At 35.7% G+C, this 17,480-nt stretch overlaps 1 protein-coding gene and 1 non-coding gene across 2 annotated transcripts; one reads left to right on the top strand and one right to left on the bottom strand.

Moving 5' to 3' along the window:
• Positions 1-608: 608 nt before the first annotated feature.
• LOC117276165 (small nucleolar RNA snoR137) lies at positions 609-752 on the top strand. The gene has a single exon (XR_004506391.1). It is a non-coding gene; the product is annotated as a small nucleolar RNA snoR137 (small nucleolar RNA).
• A 6,054-nt stretch (positions 753-6,806) lies between these two features.
• LOC104093729 (probable protein S-acyltransferase 19) lies at positions 6,807-14,589 on the bottom strand. The gene is made up of 9 exons (XM_009599527.4): positions 14,075-14,589; positions 12,577-12,690; positions 11,582-11,989; positions 10,521-10,589; positions 10,343-10,414; positions 10,141-10,269; positions 9,956-10,036; positions 9,557-9,757; positions 6,807-8,248 (listed from the first exon to the last, which is right to left on the bottom strand). Exons 1-9 carry the CDS (start codon positions 14,117-14,119, stop codon positions 7,211-7,213), a joined length of 2,157 nt encoding a protein of 718 aa, XP_009597822.1. The 5' UTR covers positions 14,120-14,589; the 3' UTR covers positions 6,807-7,210.
• Positions 14,590-17,480: the final 2,891 nt, after the last annotated feature.

Here is a 17,480-nt window from a genome sequence, read left to right on the forward strand (position 1 = left end):
TGTTAAAACGGGTAAAACTTAGTTCGTTCATTTTTAATATTCATGTTTGTTATTAGATCTTGATAAATACAAAATTAAAATTATTTTTTTTGTTTTTCTCTTTGTACATGAATTACATTAAAGAGTTATGGTTATTTTACGCAATTGAAACAAGAAAATAATTCATTTAAATTAAATCTTAGTTGTATGGGCCTGTTTTAACCTGCCCATTTTGATAACATATAGCCCAATGCCCAAACTTTGATGACAACAATTAGGGTTTCATCCAAAACCTGTGCTACTAGCAGCTTATATAAGCGATCCAAAGCTAGGGTTCAAGTCCTCAAGCATAAAAGGTAGGTTTTCGTTTTTAATTAGTATAGTATATATCCGATCCGGCATAGCCCGTGGTTAATTAATCAATTAGTGTATCAAAAAGTGATTAGAGAAATTGCTTTCCGAGGCGTTGCGTGCATTGATTTACTGATATTCAATGGACGTGTCAAGGGAAGCATAGATTAATATCAATGCCAACTATTTTTTTTCTTTCTATTTTATGGTTAACTGATTTTCTGTCAGTTGGGTCAATTGTTGGATTGTGACATGATTTTTCCCTTTTGCTTATTTGTGTTGCTTCTTATGGTGAACTCTCTCGTAGTAATACAAAAAAAATGAGGGATGTTCAAGTTTCCGAAGCATATATCAAAGTGTTCAGTACTAAACAGCGTGGTGCACAATCAATTGCATCTTGTTACCTGTCTCCTGCTACATTTTTCTTTTTCTACTTAGTTGTTTTGGTGTTTAGACGCATTACAGATTATTTTTTTGGGTCTCTGAGTAATTGGTACAGATCCAAGCTCAGCTATTGGAAAATGAGTAGTAATTAAAACTTTACTAATATTGATCATTATTCTTTTAGGGACGATTTCAGAAACTTGTTTGACTTTTTTTCTCTATAAAAGAATTACAATATGATTAATTTACCCTTCCTAATGTTCTATTTTGTTTAATTAATTTTATCAACTTTTTTTTAACTCTTTTATAATAGAATAAGTATTCAATCTTTTACAGCAACAATCTTCAAGTTGGAGGACAAATTAATTCCCCCGAAATGGAAATCGATGAGTAAAACAATGTCGGGCTGCTGTGATTACAATAAGCCTAAACCACTATTTACTCCATCATAACAATTTTCGGATTAGTGAGTATCTAATGAGGAAGAGCAACTGCTAAATCCTTTGGAAGTTGAGATTTCCAAGAATGACGACAAAGCTCGTTTGTACAATTCAAAATTTTATTCATGTTTAATTATAACTCTAATTTTTAAATATTATTTTACTTTTTTGAAAATTTTATAATTCTTATGTTCAAACGCCCATAAAATATGATGAGATTTTCAAAACACTCAAAGGAGAAGATGAATAGTTGAGGTGGCAAGCCAAGTGGGTACTACATAGGATTGGATGTTTGGATTTATAATGGAAAAAGAGTATATTTGAACCAATAGTATAATGATATGGGTATATTTGGATTTAAAGTGTAACAACATACTATATTTGGATAGTTGGACTAAAGAGTATAATGAGGGTACATTTAAAACTTTTTTTGATTGTATAATGAGTGTATATTTGGACTTAAGAGTATAATGAGGATATATTTAAAAAAAAAATTTGATTGTAGAAGGGTATATTTTCACTATAGACTATGTTAGCAATGTTGTTGAACATTGTAAAATTTAAGGTGAACTTGTTGCATTTAAACTTTTGGTTAGGATTTTGCAACCTGCAAGAGTTATTCCTTTTTCATAAGGCTTCTAATAGTTTTAGGTGCTTTAATTGATTGTAATAGGACACAGATTGATTATCTACTCCTTGGGAAGATCACAGATCATAAGGTTATCCAGAATGAGATTGTTAGGATTTAGCATAGCCTGTTGGTTATGGATATATAGGTCACGATGAAGAGGAAGAAGAGGGTTGCGTAGTCATCTTAGGATCATGTGGGTAGCCTTGACCAAGGTCAAAGCTCAGGAGCAGGGATCGAAATTGCTGGTTGTGGGGGCATGGAAGAGCAGTGGGGACGCAAGTGTTATGTGGAGTTTAACTTTGTCACGCCCCGAACCTGAGCCTGGACATAACACGGCACTCGGTGCCTGACTACATATGACCGAGCGAACCAGCTGATTGAATGCTTATATATTGAAAATTTGATTGATATAAATTAAAGTGTGAACACCAATATAAGTCTGAAACATATAAGTAGTCAACATTGTTTAACATGAAAAGCTTGTGACTATGTTTAACTGTTATTCTAGTCAATGAAGCCTATAATGAAGTACTCAAAACACTGACTCTAAAAATACTGAAGACTATAAAGTAATGATAATGTCCCGAAAGAACTGGGGTTCACCAAATAGCTGGTACGTGAATCCTAGCGCTCTGAGTCGTCAACCTGTAAATCATGACCTGCATTGTGATATGCAGGCCCCTGGCAAAATGGACGTTAGTACATTTGAATTGAACTAGTATGTAAAGCAACCGAAAGAAAGAAATATAAATGCTAAAACTGATACTGAGCTGATAACTGAAACTCAAATGATAATTGATAACTAAACTTAACAAAGGAATTAAGGTTATGAATACTTCCTCTTTTAAATGATGAACCACCTATATATCTGAATAAATAAACTGTGGTCTAAGGCCCAATATATATGTTCACAAACTGCGACCTCGGACCCAAGTATACATATACATAACTGCGGCATTAGGCCCAAAAATGCATAAAGCATAAACTGCGGCCTCAGGCCCAAAGATGCATAAAGCATTAACTGCGGCCTCAGGCCCAAATACAGGTGTTCAACATTCAGGAATTTAGAATTAGGAACTGAGAATCATACTCCAATATATAATACTAAAATACTGAAATATATCGAGTTACATAATACTGGAATGCTGAATAGAACTAGACTACGACATGTATTTATAATAAATTGATTTGTCATAACTGAAACTCATAGGAGATTGAACGATTATGAAACTATTCCATCTAGAGAATAGAAGTTCTACAACAATTCATGGAACTAAGTCATAATTACTTTCTAAGGAAACTAGTAACAATCATAAAGAATGGGACGTAGGGAGAATCATAAACATTCTCAAACGTAAAGAGAGTTAGCTTTACATACCTTACCTCTGGCCTTTTTTAAAGAGTATCACGATGTTCGTCGCCTCTTTCAACGATAATCTATGTCAATATATATATCAAGAGGAACCAATATTAGCATTAATGCTCCTGTTTGAGTAACTTAGGAATTTTGTCAACACCTTATGGGTGTAAAGCCTCATATCCCTTAGTAATTGGTCTTTTCTTCACCAAGTTCTCATTCTACTACTTCTAGGTGATTCTACAATCCCAAATAGATGTAACTAACACCATTTCTCATTACCCAAATATTTACAACAATCATAACTCAATAATCCAAAACCCTAGCATAGTTTTTATGGTTCTCTTTATCAAACCCATTCACTGTTCTCCTAAAAATTCATCAATTCATAGTTATAAATGATTAGGGAGTTGAAACATTACCTTTTCATAGTTCACTCCTCTTGAATTCGAGTTCTAGGGTTTCCTTTCTCAACAATGGTGTCTCGATCGAATATCTAATGAGTGAAAGGATTTACCCATGTTAATAAAGTGTTGGAGAATTGAAATTAACTTAGAATCATCGTTAGAACTTACCTTGGATGATGGAGAGATCTTGGGGAAGTTGGGTTCTTGAGAGCTCCCCTTTCTAGAGCAAATGTATGGGTTTGGGGTTGTAGGGAACGAGGTAGGGTTTAAATAAGTGTACGCGTCCCAAAAATTGAGGAGAAAATAAAAGTAGCTCGGATAAATATCATCGGCGTGAGGCATCGTCAGGGGCGCCAAAATAACTGTGCAAGGCGCCATCAGAGGCGCTAAAACTACAGTGCCTTGCACTGTTTAGGGCGCTGAGTTTTTATGGCCTTGCACTGTCTATGTCCGTGAGTTTTTATGGCCTTGCATTGTCTATGGCCATGAGTTTTCATGGCCTTGCACTGTCTAAGGCTATAAGGCGGACCTCCCATAAACTTAGTCGATTCTATTGAATATTATGCACCTCACTCTCGGTCTTGATTCTAAAATAATTATTTTCAACCATACTCATCCCGATAGGACTTCACGTGTATAAAAGGTCACATTAATACTCATTTAACGCATCCACAACTAATCTGGATTTATGGAGTGTTACAACATCGAACTGTATTGGAGTAGCCGGGGAGAGGTGTTAGGGATCTCGCAAGGTTACTCTGACGGCCACAAAAAGGGATTTGTGGTAGAGTGAAGAGGTCCAAAGAAAAGTAGAAGCCAAGAAAGTGGTGTATTTGAAGTTAATTGAGAGTGTAGATGAGGAGAAGAAGACGAACAGGAAGTGGTATAGGAGGAAGGCTAAGAAAGAGGCGAAGTTAGCAGTTACCGCGGCTAAGATTGCAGCGTTTGGACATTTGTATGAGAAACTTGGGGTCGAGCGGAGGGACAAAAAGTTGTACATGCTAGCCAAGGTCAGAGAAAGGAAGGCCCATGACCTCGAGCAAGTGAAGTGTATCAAATACGAGGAAGACAAAGTTCTATTGGAAGAGGCACAAATCAGACGAAGATGACATGCATACTTTCATAAACGCTTGAATGAAGAGAAGAATAAGAACATCGTATCGGAGCAGGGTGATTGAAATAGACGCTTGCATCCGGTGTCCTGTGTGATAAGAATATACCACTAAAACTTAAAGATAAATTCTACAAAGTGGTTAGGCTGACTTTGTTGTATGGGGCAAAGTATTGCCCAGTCAAGAACTCTTATGTTCAGAAGATGGAAGTAGCTGAAATGAGGATATTAAGATGGATGTGCGGGCATACCATGATAGATAAGATTAGAAATGAAAATATTCGGAAAAATGAGTAAGTGGCCCTCGTGGAGGCTAAGACGCGGGAGAGAAGGCTGAGATGATTCATGCATGTGAAGAGGAGAAGCACATATGCCCCAGTTAGGAGGTATGAGAAGTTGTCCTTGGTGGGAATGAGGAGAGGTAGAGGTAGAACATGGTACAACTTAAGCTTACCGAGTACATGACCCTTGATAGGAGGGTGTGGAGGCCGAGGATTAGAGTAGAAGGATAGTAGGTAGTCGAGCGTTTTACTTTTTCTTTCCCATATCGGTAGTTTTTGTATTAGTATGGTATCTTGTTATTCCTAGATCGTTGTCACTACCTACTGTTTCATTGCTATCTTTTGCTTCGGTTTTCTTAATATCTTGTTCTTGTTATTGTTTGTCGTCACTGCTTCTTTTTATCTTTTCTTTAGCCGAGGGTCTAATGGAAATAGTATCTCTACCCACCGGATATGGGTAAGGTTTGCGTACACCCTACCCTCCCTCCCTAGAGGTGATTAAGTCTTGATCTAATTATTACCTTTATTTTATCAATTCTAATGTCTATCTTTAATTGTTTTACTTAGTTTTTATTTCCTTGATCTTTAGTTTGTTTGTTATCACCTAGTCTAATTTTAAAAAAGCTGGGTAAGGAAATGCAAAATAAAAGCAATTAAAACAACCATTTTAAATGGTAGCTTGAGGGAAAAAACTTTCAACTCAAAAGAATCTTTCCTTAAAAGATATGAACGTGAGGAAGTTATACAAATTAAATAAGCTTTGAGAAGTTGGTCTATCTGTTGACAAATGCTCTTCTTTTTTAAAAAATTGAAAAATACTCCAGTGTTGGAATTTATTTTAAAATTAGTATGGTACTTGGCTGATTCTATAATTATATATTTATATTCATCCCTACTATGATATTTGACTTATTATAGCTTTGTACACCTTTTAACAATTTTACTATTTACTAAAGGGGTAAATAACTCAACGAGTGCTTATATATTAAGAGAGTATCACTTTTTGGTACTACAACTAATTGACTATAATCATCAATCAATAAAACCTCTACTAATAAATTATCGTAGACTTGATAGATATAGGTAAATCTGTAAGTATATCTTCTTTTATACTAATAGTATCATTTTTTCCTACTACTCGTATTTTGAGTTTCCGAGAATTGGTTATTTGAGAGACCAAAAGAGATATTTCTGTTAGTAAAGGTTAAATGTATTTAGTTGATCGATAATCCAAGTGAAAATCTGTCAATGACTCATGACTACATCTGCAATTGCTTGGAACTTGGAAGTAAAAGGGCAGGTGCCAAAAAAAGCATCTTAAAAGGTGTGGTCTAATGGTTAATATAGTAATTTTTCTAGTCTAGCAGCTAATAAAGTGGGATTAAACTTATGAGAGATTAGGATTCAAACCTCGGCTGATTTTTCTCGTTTGTCCAAATTTTGGTGGACAAAACTAAGTACTTTTGTTGGTGAAAATTAGTAGCAAATATCAAACACATTTTGCACTAACCTGGAAATACCTCAAGCGCTCTTTACATGAAATAATTAGCCATTTAAATGATTTCTTAGGTTCATCTTTCACACTAAAGTTATTAAACGAGCGCTTACATATACGAGCTTGAGATATTTTCAAGCCAATGCGAAATGTGTTTGATTGGTACAATCTACTATAAGTATTCAATCAGAACAAGATCTGGTTAAAATGTCTAAATGAAAAATCATGGCAACTTTAGGAGTCTCCATAGTCCATATCTGATTTGTTGTATATATATATATATATATATATATATATATATATATATACACACACACACACACACACAATTGGATTGGGTTTTCAATGGTCTGGAACTCAAATTGCACCGTGCAGGTAATATAAATATGGCATAAAATAAGAACCAAATTGCACCATGCAGGTAATATAGTCTGATTTCAGGCAAAAGAAAAAAGGTAATGAAGTCGGAGACTTCTCATTGCAAAATTGCTACAAGAAGCTAACTCTACCATTCAAGTTCAGCTCTACATACAAAAGGTTCAGAGAGGGAACTAGGAGTGCATCTCCTCAACACTACATTCATTTTTCCGTCGTGTTAAGTTAAACAATCCGTCGAGAAGAAACCACCGGAACCTCGGAATGTACAGTGGCTGCAACAGACTGCAAGGTTCCTGGAATGTCAAAACCAGCTATAGCTCGAGGGGTTTCTTCTGTTCAACCCTTGCTATGCAAAGGCAAATGCAAAGTGAACATCCATTGCTAGTCCCGGAAGTTTTACTTATTTGACTCGAAATCACCAGGAATGAACACGGGAAGTTGATGGGAAGCAGCATCCCTTTTGAACCTGGATTCGCGAGGCAAATTAAATGGCAGCCTCTCTTGGCCATCTCTACCAGAGCCCCTCTCATTTATCAGTCCGTCCTTAATTGGACCGCGCAAAAGTGGACCACCAAAGAATATTGACTCTCCAGTATATGTTAGCTTTTCTGACTGCTCGACTGGAGGCTTTGCGGGAGGCTGTGAAGGTTCTCGAGGGAGAGGGGCTGGCCTCTTGTCATTACTAGCAGATCCAGCATTAGGATTTGATGATCCTCCTTGCATGGACGGCCTTGTACGAGCATCTAAAGCTGATACCGGAACAGACACATACCTTCCAGCTTCTTGGTCCCAAACAACAGACGTTCGTTTAACATCTCTGAGCAGAGAAGCTGCAGGGGCAGGAGCTGAAAGCAATAACGGATCGGTGGTACTATTCCTCTGCATGATCTTCTCATCAAATTCTGAAGAATGTAAGACTTGGTGGTTATGATTAGGGAGTGCAGCCCGAGAAGTCCGGGCCCTCTCTGGGGCAATGGCAGCATTGAGATGGCCTAAGCTGTGAGCTTGTGGGAGAGGGCTTAGTGTGACTGATTCATGCACATGGCTCGGACTGCTAAAGCTACTGACACTGTGAGTTCCAGTTTCATACTCATCCCGGCTACCTTGACTAGGAGCAAGTGAATTCCTCAATTCATTTCTCAAGTCCCTATTTCCTCCCGTATCAGCACTGATACTGCTTCTGACACTCATGTTCTCACTGGAGCTCAATTCAGGATCAAAACGACGGTTATCTATAGGGCGTAAAACAGATGAGGATGCTCTAGCTTTTGCTGCAGCTCTCATGGCTTCACTGGAATCCAATTTTGCAAGTTTCCATGCACTGATCTTAACAGGCCGCTTAGGTCCCTTGTTTCCCTTTTCAACAAAACCAGCTGCATCCGGATCAACTGTTGATGGGACCATTCCAGGCTCTAACTGTGGTGCAACTTCTTCCTGGTCATCAATTCAAAGACAGTCAGAACATCAGAGAGTCCCACATTGGGTAAATACAGAACATCAGGCTCTGTATTTACCCGATGTGGGACACCGATACTACATTACATCAGATATAACTATTTAAGCTTAGCCATCGAGAGTAATTTGTTAAATGTATGGCACACAGAAAGTCCCAAAGTAACACTGTGCATAGGATTTTCGTATGAATAAAATCTATCACCCATCTAAATGGATAGTGAAATGGCAAACAAAGCACCTAATGCACCCGTGTCTAGAGTGATGATGCACCCACCCAGCAGAGTAATATGAACTCTGGAAGAATAAAAAATGCCTAATTTTGAAATTCTAGAAACTTTGGAGTTTGCAGAAACCAAAAAAATACTACTTAATTTCTAGGTATATAATAATGATAAATGGGAGTTAGAGGCGGTGGCAATGAAGGTTGTGAGACAACAAAGAGACAAGCAACTTTTTCTATATCTTGTAGTATCACACCAAAAAGAGAGAGCTACAGAAAGATTTTGGATCAATCATCCATGAGGTCAGTGTTATGTGATTTCGTTTGATCAGAATTCCCAAATTTAAACCTTTCTTTTTCATAAGCCTCATTCTTTAACAGAACCATTCGGGTCCAGGCAGGGTAATTCATTAATTAAAACCTATATTGCTTGGACTCTCCAAAAATGCTGCAGCACCCGTATCGGATCCTCAAAAAAGCATTACTTTTGGAGGATCCAACACGCACCACACAGCATTTTTTAAGACTTCAGGCAACATAGATTAAAACTACTCAAGGAGAAACTTAGCCTCCATGGATTACTTTTATGATAAGAAATATAAATTTTAACTAAAATTATACTCCCTCTGTTCCAGTTTATGTGAACCTATTTCCTTTTTGGTCCGTTCCAAAAAGAATGACCCCTTTCTAAATTTGGTAACAATTTAACTTAAACTTACAATTCTACCCTTAATGAGAAGCTTTTATGACCACACAAATACTCTGGCCACCTTTTTTATTTGTTTAGGACCACAAATTCCAAAAGTCTTCATTTTTCTTAAACTTTATGGCCAGTCAAACAGGTTTACATAAATTGGACGGAGAGAGTATGTATTTTTTTTTAATCTTAAAGGACATAATTGTCACTCTTCGGGCCCTAGGTTCACTATTTCTAAGGGATGCTCCATGTAACAGGAGTATAGGTTTCAAAGTAGCAAACAAAAGAAGGATAAAGGCATCCTCTTTGCTAACCAACGGAGACTTGAACTTTCAGTACTTAAAACTTTTTCAATTGATACTAATAATACCTGATAATCAACAAACACCCTAGGAGGGGTGCACCATGCTCCTTTGTATTGCAGGCCCAAAGAACTTCCACCGCTGAAGCCAGTTGTAGCTGACCCTGATGGAGAGTATACAATGTTCGGCATTTCTTCATCTACAGATGCTCCCGCCGGTGCCTCACTCATGGCCCTCATAGCTACGACGTACTCGTACGTTGTAATGCCCTGACAGCAAGGTAATTTTGAAAAAAGAATCAGAATAAGTTTTCACTGCAGATCTTCAAAACTCAATAATCCTCCTTTATACATGCTCCAGTTGTGGTTAAAGATATAGGCATTTAGGCAAAATCTCAAATCTTGACATTGTCCCAAAAACTTCATTTTCCAATTCAAACTACAAAGAAGAAATCATCAACAATCTACCTTTCTTATCAGTATCATGTGGAAAAAGAAAAGCTCGCCTAAAGGAACACAAGCAAGCAATGAAACTGTTGTACATACAGCCTGCATAAAAAGTCAATGTGCATCACAAATTATGAACATGCACTCTTTTCTCATTAACCAGTCAGAATAGTGATCAGTGCAAGTATATCTCATGTAAAAGTTACCACAACAGTTGCAAATGGGGCCAGGGAAAAACCATTCCCTAGTCTATCAACAATTTCAGCCTCCATATTCCTTTTGTGTACAAAGCATCGTACCATAACAGCAATTCCAACTCCAGCCTCAGTAACAAGCTGCAAAAAAGTGTGAGTGATTCACTGATGAAAACACAATCATTCTGTTGTAACTGATTTGCCTCAAACATACCCAGACCAAGCTGGTGGCCATCAGTGATATAAAGGTAACATAGTTTTTCCTCCCAACACAGTTGTTGAGCCACTGTCCATTCAATAAATATGGTTAGTTTCCTCGTAAAAAATATAAAAAAGTGGGTTCCGTAACAGAAATCAGAATAAGATGTACCATAGATGACTGAGATGTATACCCGACAATGGTGATCAAATCCATCCACACATTTATCACAGCTTCGACAATGTTTACTGAACTTACGCACCTGCAACACACCAAGCAGTCAGAGTTTATAGGGAGCTATGCCTACGTCGTCCACAAGCAGATATGTAAAGTGGTCTACATATCCCACAATGGGAATCTGCACTGAGTCACATGCCTAAGCCACAAAACTAGGACAGAAACAGAACTAGCATTATCTCGGAGAGTTCTCAGTTATTAAAAAAATAAAATAATGAAAAACTAGGACAGAAACAGAAGGAGCATAAAATGGCCATGTGATGTTGAGTTTTTCTGCATACACATGGATGTACCTACCCCGTCCATATTTATAAACTATCAAATCTCTCAATTTGTATATAATTGAACAATTTGTGCAGCAGATCATGTTGTGAAATAGTCTATGAAGAGTTAAAAGTCGAGAGAATGTATGAAACTATATGTTAAAATGTGTCTGGTTCAGAATAGGTAGGATGTAGAATATTATGTATTTACTTGTGAAAAATAATCGCTTACCTTACCGTGCATTGAGAACAATTATTTACAATAAAGTAGCCTAAGACTCTTATTAGAGGAGCTCCTCTAGTACATTGTCATTAAAGACAAGTTTTCCATTCTTCTTTATTTTCACAGTTCAATGCAAGAAAGACAATTCCCAGTCCATCTCCTGACTTGAAATCCCCATTCAGTGTCATCGTCAATGATATGTTAAGTTGCACGCATAGATATAGTTTTCCCACATATTACATATGATATTAAGATATCGGCATAATACCATTGCATCAACATATTTCATCCACGACAGTAAGGTTGTTTTCAATCTTATGCTGTTATACATGTGAATTCTAAAATGTGCATCCAAGCCTTTATCGACTTATGGAAATGTTTGCTCTTGTGGCTTATGAAACACACTAAGAGCAACTTTTCATGCATTACTTTCCGCAACTAGGGTATCATGCAAGCTTCAAACTATGCCCATCTCAAATGGTGAAAAGCACGGGATAAAATCATCACAAAAAAAAAAAAAAGATTATCTACCTCAGCATTGCACAATGTGCAAAACAGAGCATCTTCACCTGCCACTTCCTCAGCAGCTCCATCTGTTTTGCGGCAATCCTCATGTACAAATAAAAAGCAAAAGACTCCTCCAATCCTACAACAAGAAGACTTTCTATTCAAAGAAACCACTTGCTTATCTAATCTCTCTGCTTCTAGTCGACCTTTCTTGATAGCGTTAGCAGCGCCAATGGAACTTCTTGAAGCTGACGACAGAGAAGAACGTGCATCATTACTATGTTCATCAAATTTCCCAGGCAGATCTCTTGCAGACAATCCATGATTTGAGTTGGTGTTATTCATTCGTCCAGAATCAAATTTATACATAATGCCTGGATCTGCAGGATTGATTGCAGTACTCCGAACATAAAGAACAAAAACAAGCAATGCCTGCAATATGACATAAGGATCAAGTAACCTTAGTTAAATAAATTTACAAAATAACACTGATTTTAACCAATATTTGACGAGACATGGAGATTAAGAAGCTATTTTGATTTATAATATGGTAGTAATAGAATGAATTTTTTTTCAAAGTTCTTTTTTCCATTTTAAAAGTTTGTTTCATTGTAGAAACATCATATCACGAATCATTTGAATTTGACCAAATAGTCATATTTTGGGGATGTCCTAAAACAGAGAGCTTGTCACATAGATTAGGACAAATTAGCATGCAAAAATAATGAATGAAGATCAGAGACACGTAATAGAATCAGAGCAGGTTCTCCACGGTCGTCCCAACAATGTCCAGCAACACTAGGATGAGAATAATAGCATTTAGCCAAATGATGGATGAAGATCCAGATACACATAATTGAAGTTCAGAAAAATGACCAACTAGACGATACTTTCCAAAAAGCCTTTCAAGACCAAATGCTCAAGATTTTGTTTGTCTTTTTCTAAACTGACAGCTAAAGAAAACAGATGCAAGAGATGCATATATAGCAGATACGTATAAAATTACTCGTATCACATACCACTGGTGAATAAACTGCGATTGAAGCATACTCCCAAATGCGTCCTCCGAGGAAAGGGGAGAAGAAAGCATAAAATGCGACTACTAACAAGCAAAATACAGTTATAGCAACAACCTGCAAAATCAAGAGTCCAACATTTAGGCCACATATTGCACAGGCACAACTGAAGTATTTTACACAACTAAGCCAAATTCGAAAGGCCATTGCCATTACATTATGATAGAAAATCACTGAACATTTACAATGGTTGCAAAAGAAAGAAAAACTGAGATCTGTAAACTAAATTACCGAGCAATGTCAGGATTATACGGTGAAAAACTAATTTTCCATTGTCACAACTCACAAGTTTCCTGAATGTCAGAAACATGATGCATTTCTTTTTCTACTTCAAGAATGTGAATTACCTAAAGGTTGTCCTTAACTAATATTGACCATTTCCCTTCATTTAAATATTCCTAAATCCATTTCTTAATTTCCAACTGCTGGGGATTAACCTATCCGAAAAAAGATCATCAGTGCCAAGAGGTCGCCAAAATTGACAAGTTATTCGTCCTTCTCTTCTTTATGGGGAAAACTTGCAAACTTTTGAAAAAGGAACCAAGTTTCATATTACAAATTCCTAGTTGTTCTCAAGTTAACCAAGTTTCATATTACAAATTCCTAGTTGTTCTCAAGTTAAACTTCAATAGCATCTTAATCCAAACAAACTCATCTAGGATTTGCATTTATCCTTAGTGATATCAATGTCCTTTGCGAAGGTTGGCAACCTGAAATTTCAAAAGACATAGCCTATGCTTATTATTAACCATTGACAGTATAGTTGCCTTAAGCTACATTTGTTGTATCTCCTTTCTTCATGAGCTTTATTTCATTAATGTATAAAAACAGAAAAACCACCTTAGAAGGATAGACCATAAAACAATTTCTAATCCTCATAGCTGTGCACAATATAATTGCTGAAAAAGCCTTAACTACTACAACTACAACCACGCCTCAGTCCCAACAAGCTTGGGTCCGCAATATGCATCGTCACTGCTTCATTTAAGCTCAACTCAGGTTATCATCAATACCAAATAAATAAAAGTGAAAAATATATATGTGTGTGTGTGTGTATATATATATATATAATATTCCCAACTGGTACATATAACCTATATGGATCTTTTGCTTGTAGGTTTTCCAAGACAACTTACTTCCATGTAATTTTAGGTCTACCCGCCCCCTATTATCACCTTCACTCACCATAGTTTCACACTTACGGACCGGTGCATCTGTAGGCTGATGTCCTGCCAAACCATCTCAAAGGACTCTCTCTCTATCCTCAATGAGTGCTACTTGCACCTTCTTAACAACTGAACTCCTCAAATTTCACAAGTAACTTACCATAGAATGAACCAGAAGTGTAGGTCACTACTATCAATGAGTAATCACTACTAATAAAGCAATCAGACGGACAATTATTATCAAATCGGAAAGCAATTATCAACAGAAATCAGACCTGAAAGGTGTGTGCTGGTAGCTGCCATCCATGTTTCCTCACCATTATTCACTTTTTCACACTTTCACTTAGACTCAACTCAAAGCAGAGAGATAATTTTTCTCCCCTTTTCTCCAAAAACACCAATTAACCCACTTTTTCCCCCAAATATCAGACGTACAAATTTTCAGTAGTGGTTCTTCATTAGCCCTAACATTCTACATTTACAAGTATCAAAAAGTTCATTCACAAAAAAGGCAATAATACTTGAGGAAATACAAAAAATGGGAAAGAAGAGAAAACAAAACAAGAAATTTCTCCTTTCTTTCCAAAACACCCAAAAACTATAACCCACTTTTTTTCTCCAAATATGAGTCAATTTAGAAGAAAAAAAAAAGTAAAACACTCAAAATTATAGAAACTTTGCCACCTTTCTGGTTCAAAATGTTAGCACTTGTTCTTCATTAGCTCTGACATTCAAGAATTTACAACAATTTTTTTTTAAAAAAGAAAAACAAAAAAGGGGCAAGAATGTTAGGAAAATACAAATATTACACAAGAATTGAGAGGTTTGGTGAGAGACAAAAGGGACAAAACAAAGGGACAGAAGATGGGTAAAGAGTTGACTGTAAAGGGCTATGTTTTTGTTGTTTAAAGAAAAAAGAGTGGTTATGGAGTGGGGAAAGGGCCTCACAAACACACACAAACACAGAGTGAGGGTTAAGAGGAAAAAGAGAGTGATTGAAGGGAAGGTGCCTTTCTTGGTGGAAAGATAGTGGAATTGTACATTAATTTGGGGGCTGTTGTGAATGGGACCCACTGCCCTTAATTCTTCTTTTTTGGTGTCTTCCTTTGTGCTGTACTAGTATCTTTTGTGACTACAATTGAGTGAATGAAGTCACATATGAGCTGACCTAACATTCTTTTTAAATTAAGGTTCTAATTATTATAGGAAAAATCAAACTGGATGTTTATTCTTCGTCCATTATCTTCTCAAATGCTTAATGACATATTCAATGACATATTTTTATACTTAATGATATATTCAATGACATATTTTTATGCTTAATGACATATTCAATGACATATTTTTCTTCACTTTTCATGCCTATATAAAAGTCTTGTAATAAATAGGAAAATACACACAATTGAAGAAGAAATACTCTTCCTTCTCTCTATCTCTATTTCTTGTTCATGTTTTACTAAATTGCTTTTATTTCATATCATGTTCTTGTTCATGTTTTACTAAATTACTTTTATTTCATAACACGTTATCAGCACGACTGTGCTCCCATTTTCGTACACCTCCATATAGGCATAGACTGTGCTTTGTGTTTGCTATCCTTATACCAACAATTCTGTGGCTATCAAACAAAATAAAGATAGAAGTCAATGGGCTGGATACTAATACAAGATAAGTTTTCATCTTTCTAGCTTATTCATATTTTTATTTTTATCTTTCACTAATCTCAAAATTTTTCTATTTTGCCATGATAACTCACAATAAGCTTTCAGTATTTTATTTCCATTTTGTTATAGCTTGAAAGTGTGCGAGTCCTGCATTGGCAAGTATAGTTTTTGCTTATTCTTTCTTGACGTCTGATATGAATTTTTAGTTATCGTTTGGCTATCCTTCAAGGGATCTATTCATGAACCAAATCAAAATGCATGAATATATATTTTCTAATTAAGTTTTGAAACAGGTACTCTCTACTCAATTCTTTAACTTATATTTAACGTGCTGAATAGTGCTTACATATATGTGCGCAGATATCAGACAACCAATATGCCCTTTACCCTTTTCACGCTAAGATGAATGTTACTATGGTAATATTTAATGAATAGAACTAAACTGGTACTATTCCTGTATAGTTGGTTAAATGCATGCATAAATAAACATAATATTGTGGCAGGATAGTTGTAAGCATAATAGATATTCTGATTTACAGTCAATCTTAGCCTTTGACTATCATCTATAATCCATATATTATGATGTGAATTGGATCGCATATGTAGATACTGGAAGTACTACAAGAATTATATAGATGCTTCCAAGTCCTAGTCTTTATTCTTACTTTATTGATTTGCTTTATCGTTTACAAAATTGGTAAGTGTTCTAACAAATTATGTAGTATTTATTTGAATGCACTTCTATTTGAATTCACGTAAATCTAAAAGTGATAACACTTAGAAGGAATGAAACGTTTTCGTCCTACAACCTTAAAAAGTGATTACATTTTTAAATCTTGTTATAACTAATTTTGTTTATGTTTCTGACCACAAAATTGATAATTTAATCTTGTACTTTGGCCTATTATGCAACTAGTTAAGACATATTTAAGTTCTGGTGCACTATAATGATAAGAGTTGGGTTTGAGTCCCAACACATTTTGCCTAACATACCTTTATATGGGTAAAGTATTGGATTTGAGTCACAATGCACAGTATAGATGAAAGAATCATGAAGCCCGCCCTACTTGATATGCTCCATTCAGTGAAGTGAATGTGGCAACAATATATGATAAGTTTGAAAGACGACAAAATAATTTTTCATGACTGTATGAATGTACGAAGACATGAAAAGGGACGAAATAATAATTTGTCTTCATTATGGTAACTATAAAAGGAGAACAATAAGGGTTCTCGATGTAATCCTTCAAAAAGGTGAAGGAAATATTTACCATCAAAATGGTATGAAAAATTTATAAAGTATGTCACGATAATTATACTCCATTTTTTTAAGAGAATGTGACTTGTGATAAGCATTGAGAATGCAGGCTCATTCCTGAAGGTGAATGTAGCAATATGTAATAAAAGTAATGAATAAAGACATACAATGCATGATTGGATACATACTACAACTCACCTCTAAGGGAGGTTTGAGACAAAGAAAGATAATGAATATTACTGTGTAGTTACATGAATATATCATTGGTCACATACAGGTGATACGCCAAAAATATTTTGTCATGCCTTATGAAAGTTATTAAAAGCAAAATTAAAGCAAGAAATTATTTTGCTTATGATGATTTTGAACATGACAATTATTATGATATGATTCTCTTTGTGAAGGAGACATTCATTATATGGATGGCGTGACAAAAGATCTGGTAGTACAAAAGCAGTTAAGAGCTCTGAAAGAATTAATTTGTTACTACTAGGATGAATCAAATTGTTCATGACATTAATATTGTAGTAAGTCTCAAAAGAAACATTTTGATTTACAAATATATTAGCCAAAGTGGTTGGCATATTGAGACTTTAAATGAAAAGAAGATTGAATATCTTTATATTACTATAATCATACCGGGTAAATATGAAAGGTTACCTGCCTTTTCTTCTATTTGTACTACACAAGTATAAGCATGATGATGCAATCACAAGCCACAAGTAAACTAGAGGTTTACTGAAATAAATATTAGTTGGC

This window comes from Nicotiana tomentosiformis, chromosome 5 (assembly GCF_000390325.3).
Source record: "Nicotiana tomentosiformis chromosome 5, ASM39032v3, whole genome shotgun sequence".
Lineage (NCBI taxonomy): Eukaryota > Viridiplantae > Streptophyta > Magnoliopsida > Solanales > Solanaceae > Nicotiana > Nicotiana tomentosiformis.

Coding starts and splice junctions, on each gene's coding strand:
- LOC104093729 (XM_009599527.4), bottom strand. CDS start 14,119: ATGGTGAGGAAACATGGATGGCAGCTACCAGCACACACCTTTCAG. Junction 10,415..10,520: donor GATTTGATCACCATTGTCGG/GTATACATCTCA, acceptor TTGAATGGACAG/TGGCTCAACAACTGTGTTGG. Junction 9,758..9,955: donor ACATGATACTGATAAGAAAG/GTAGATTGTTGA, acceptor CCTTGCTGTCAG/GGCATTACAACGTACGAGTA.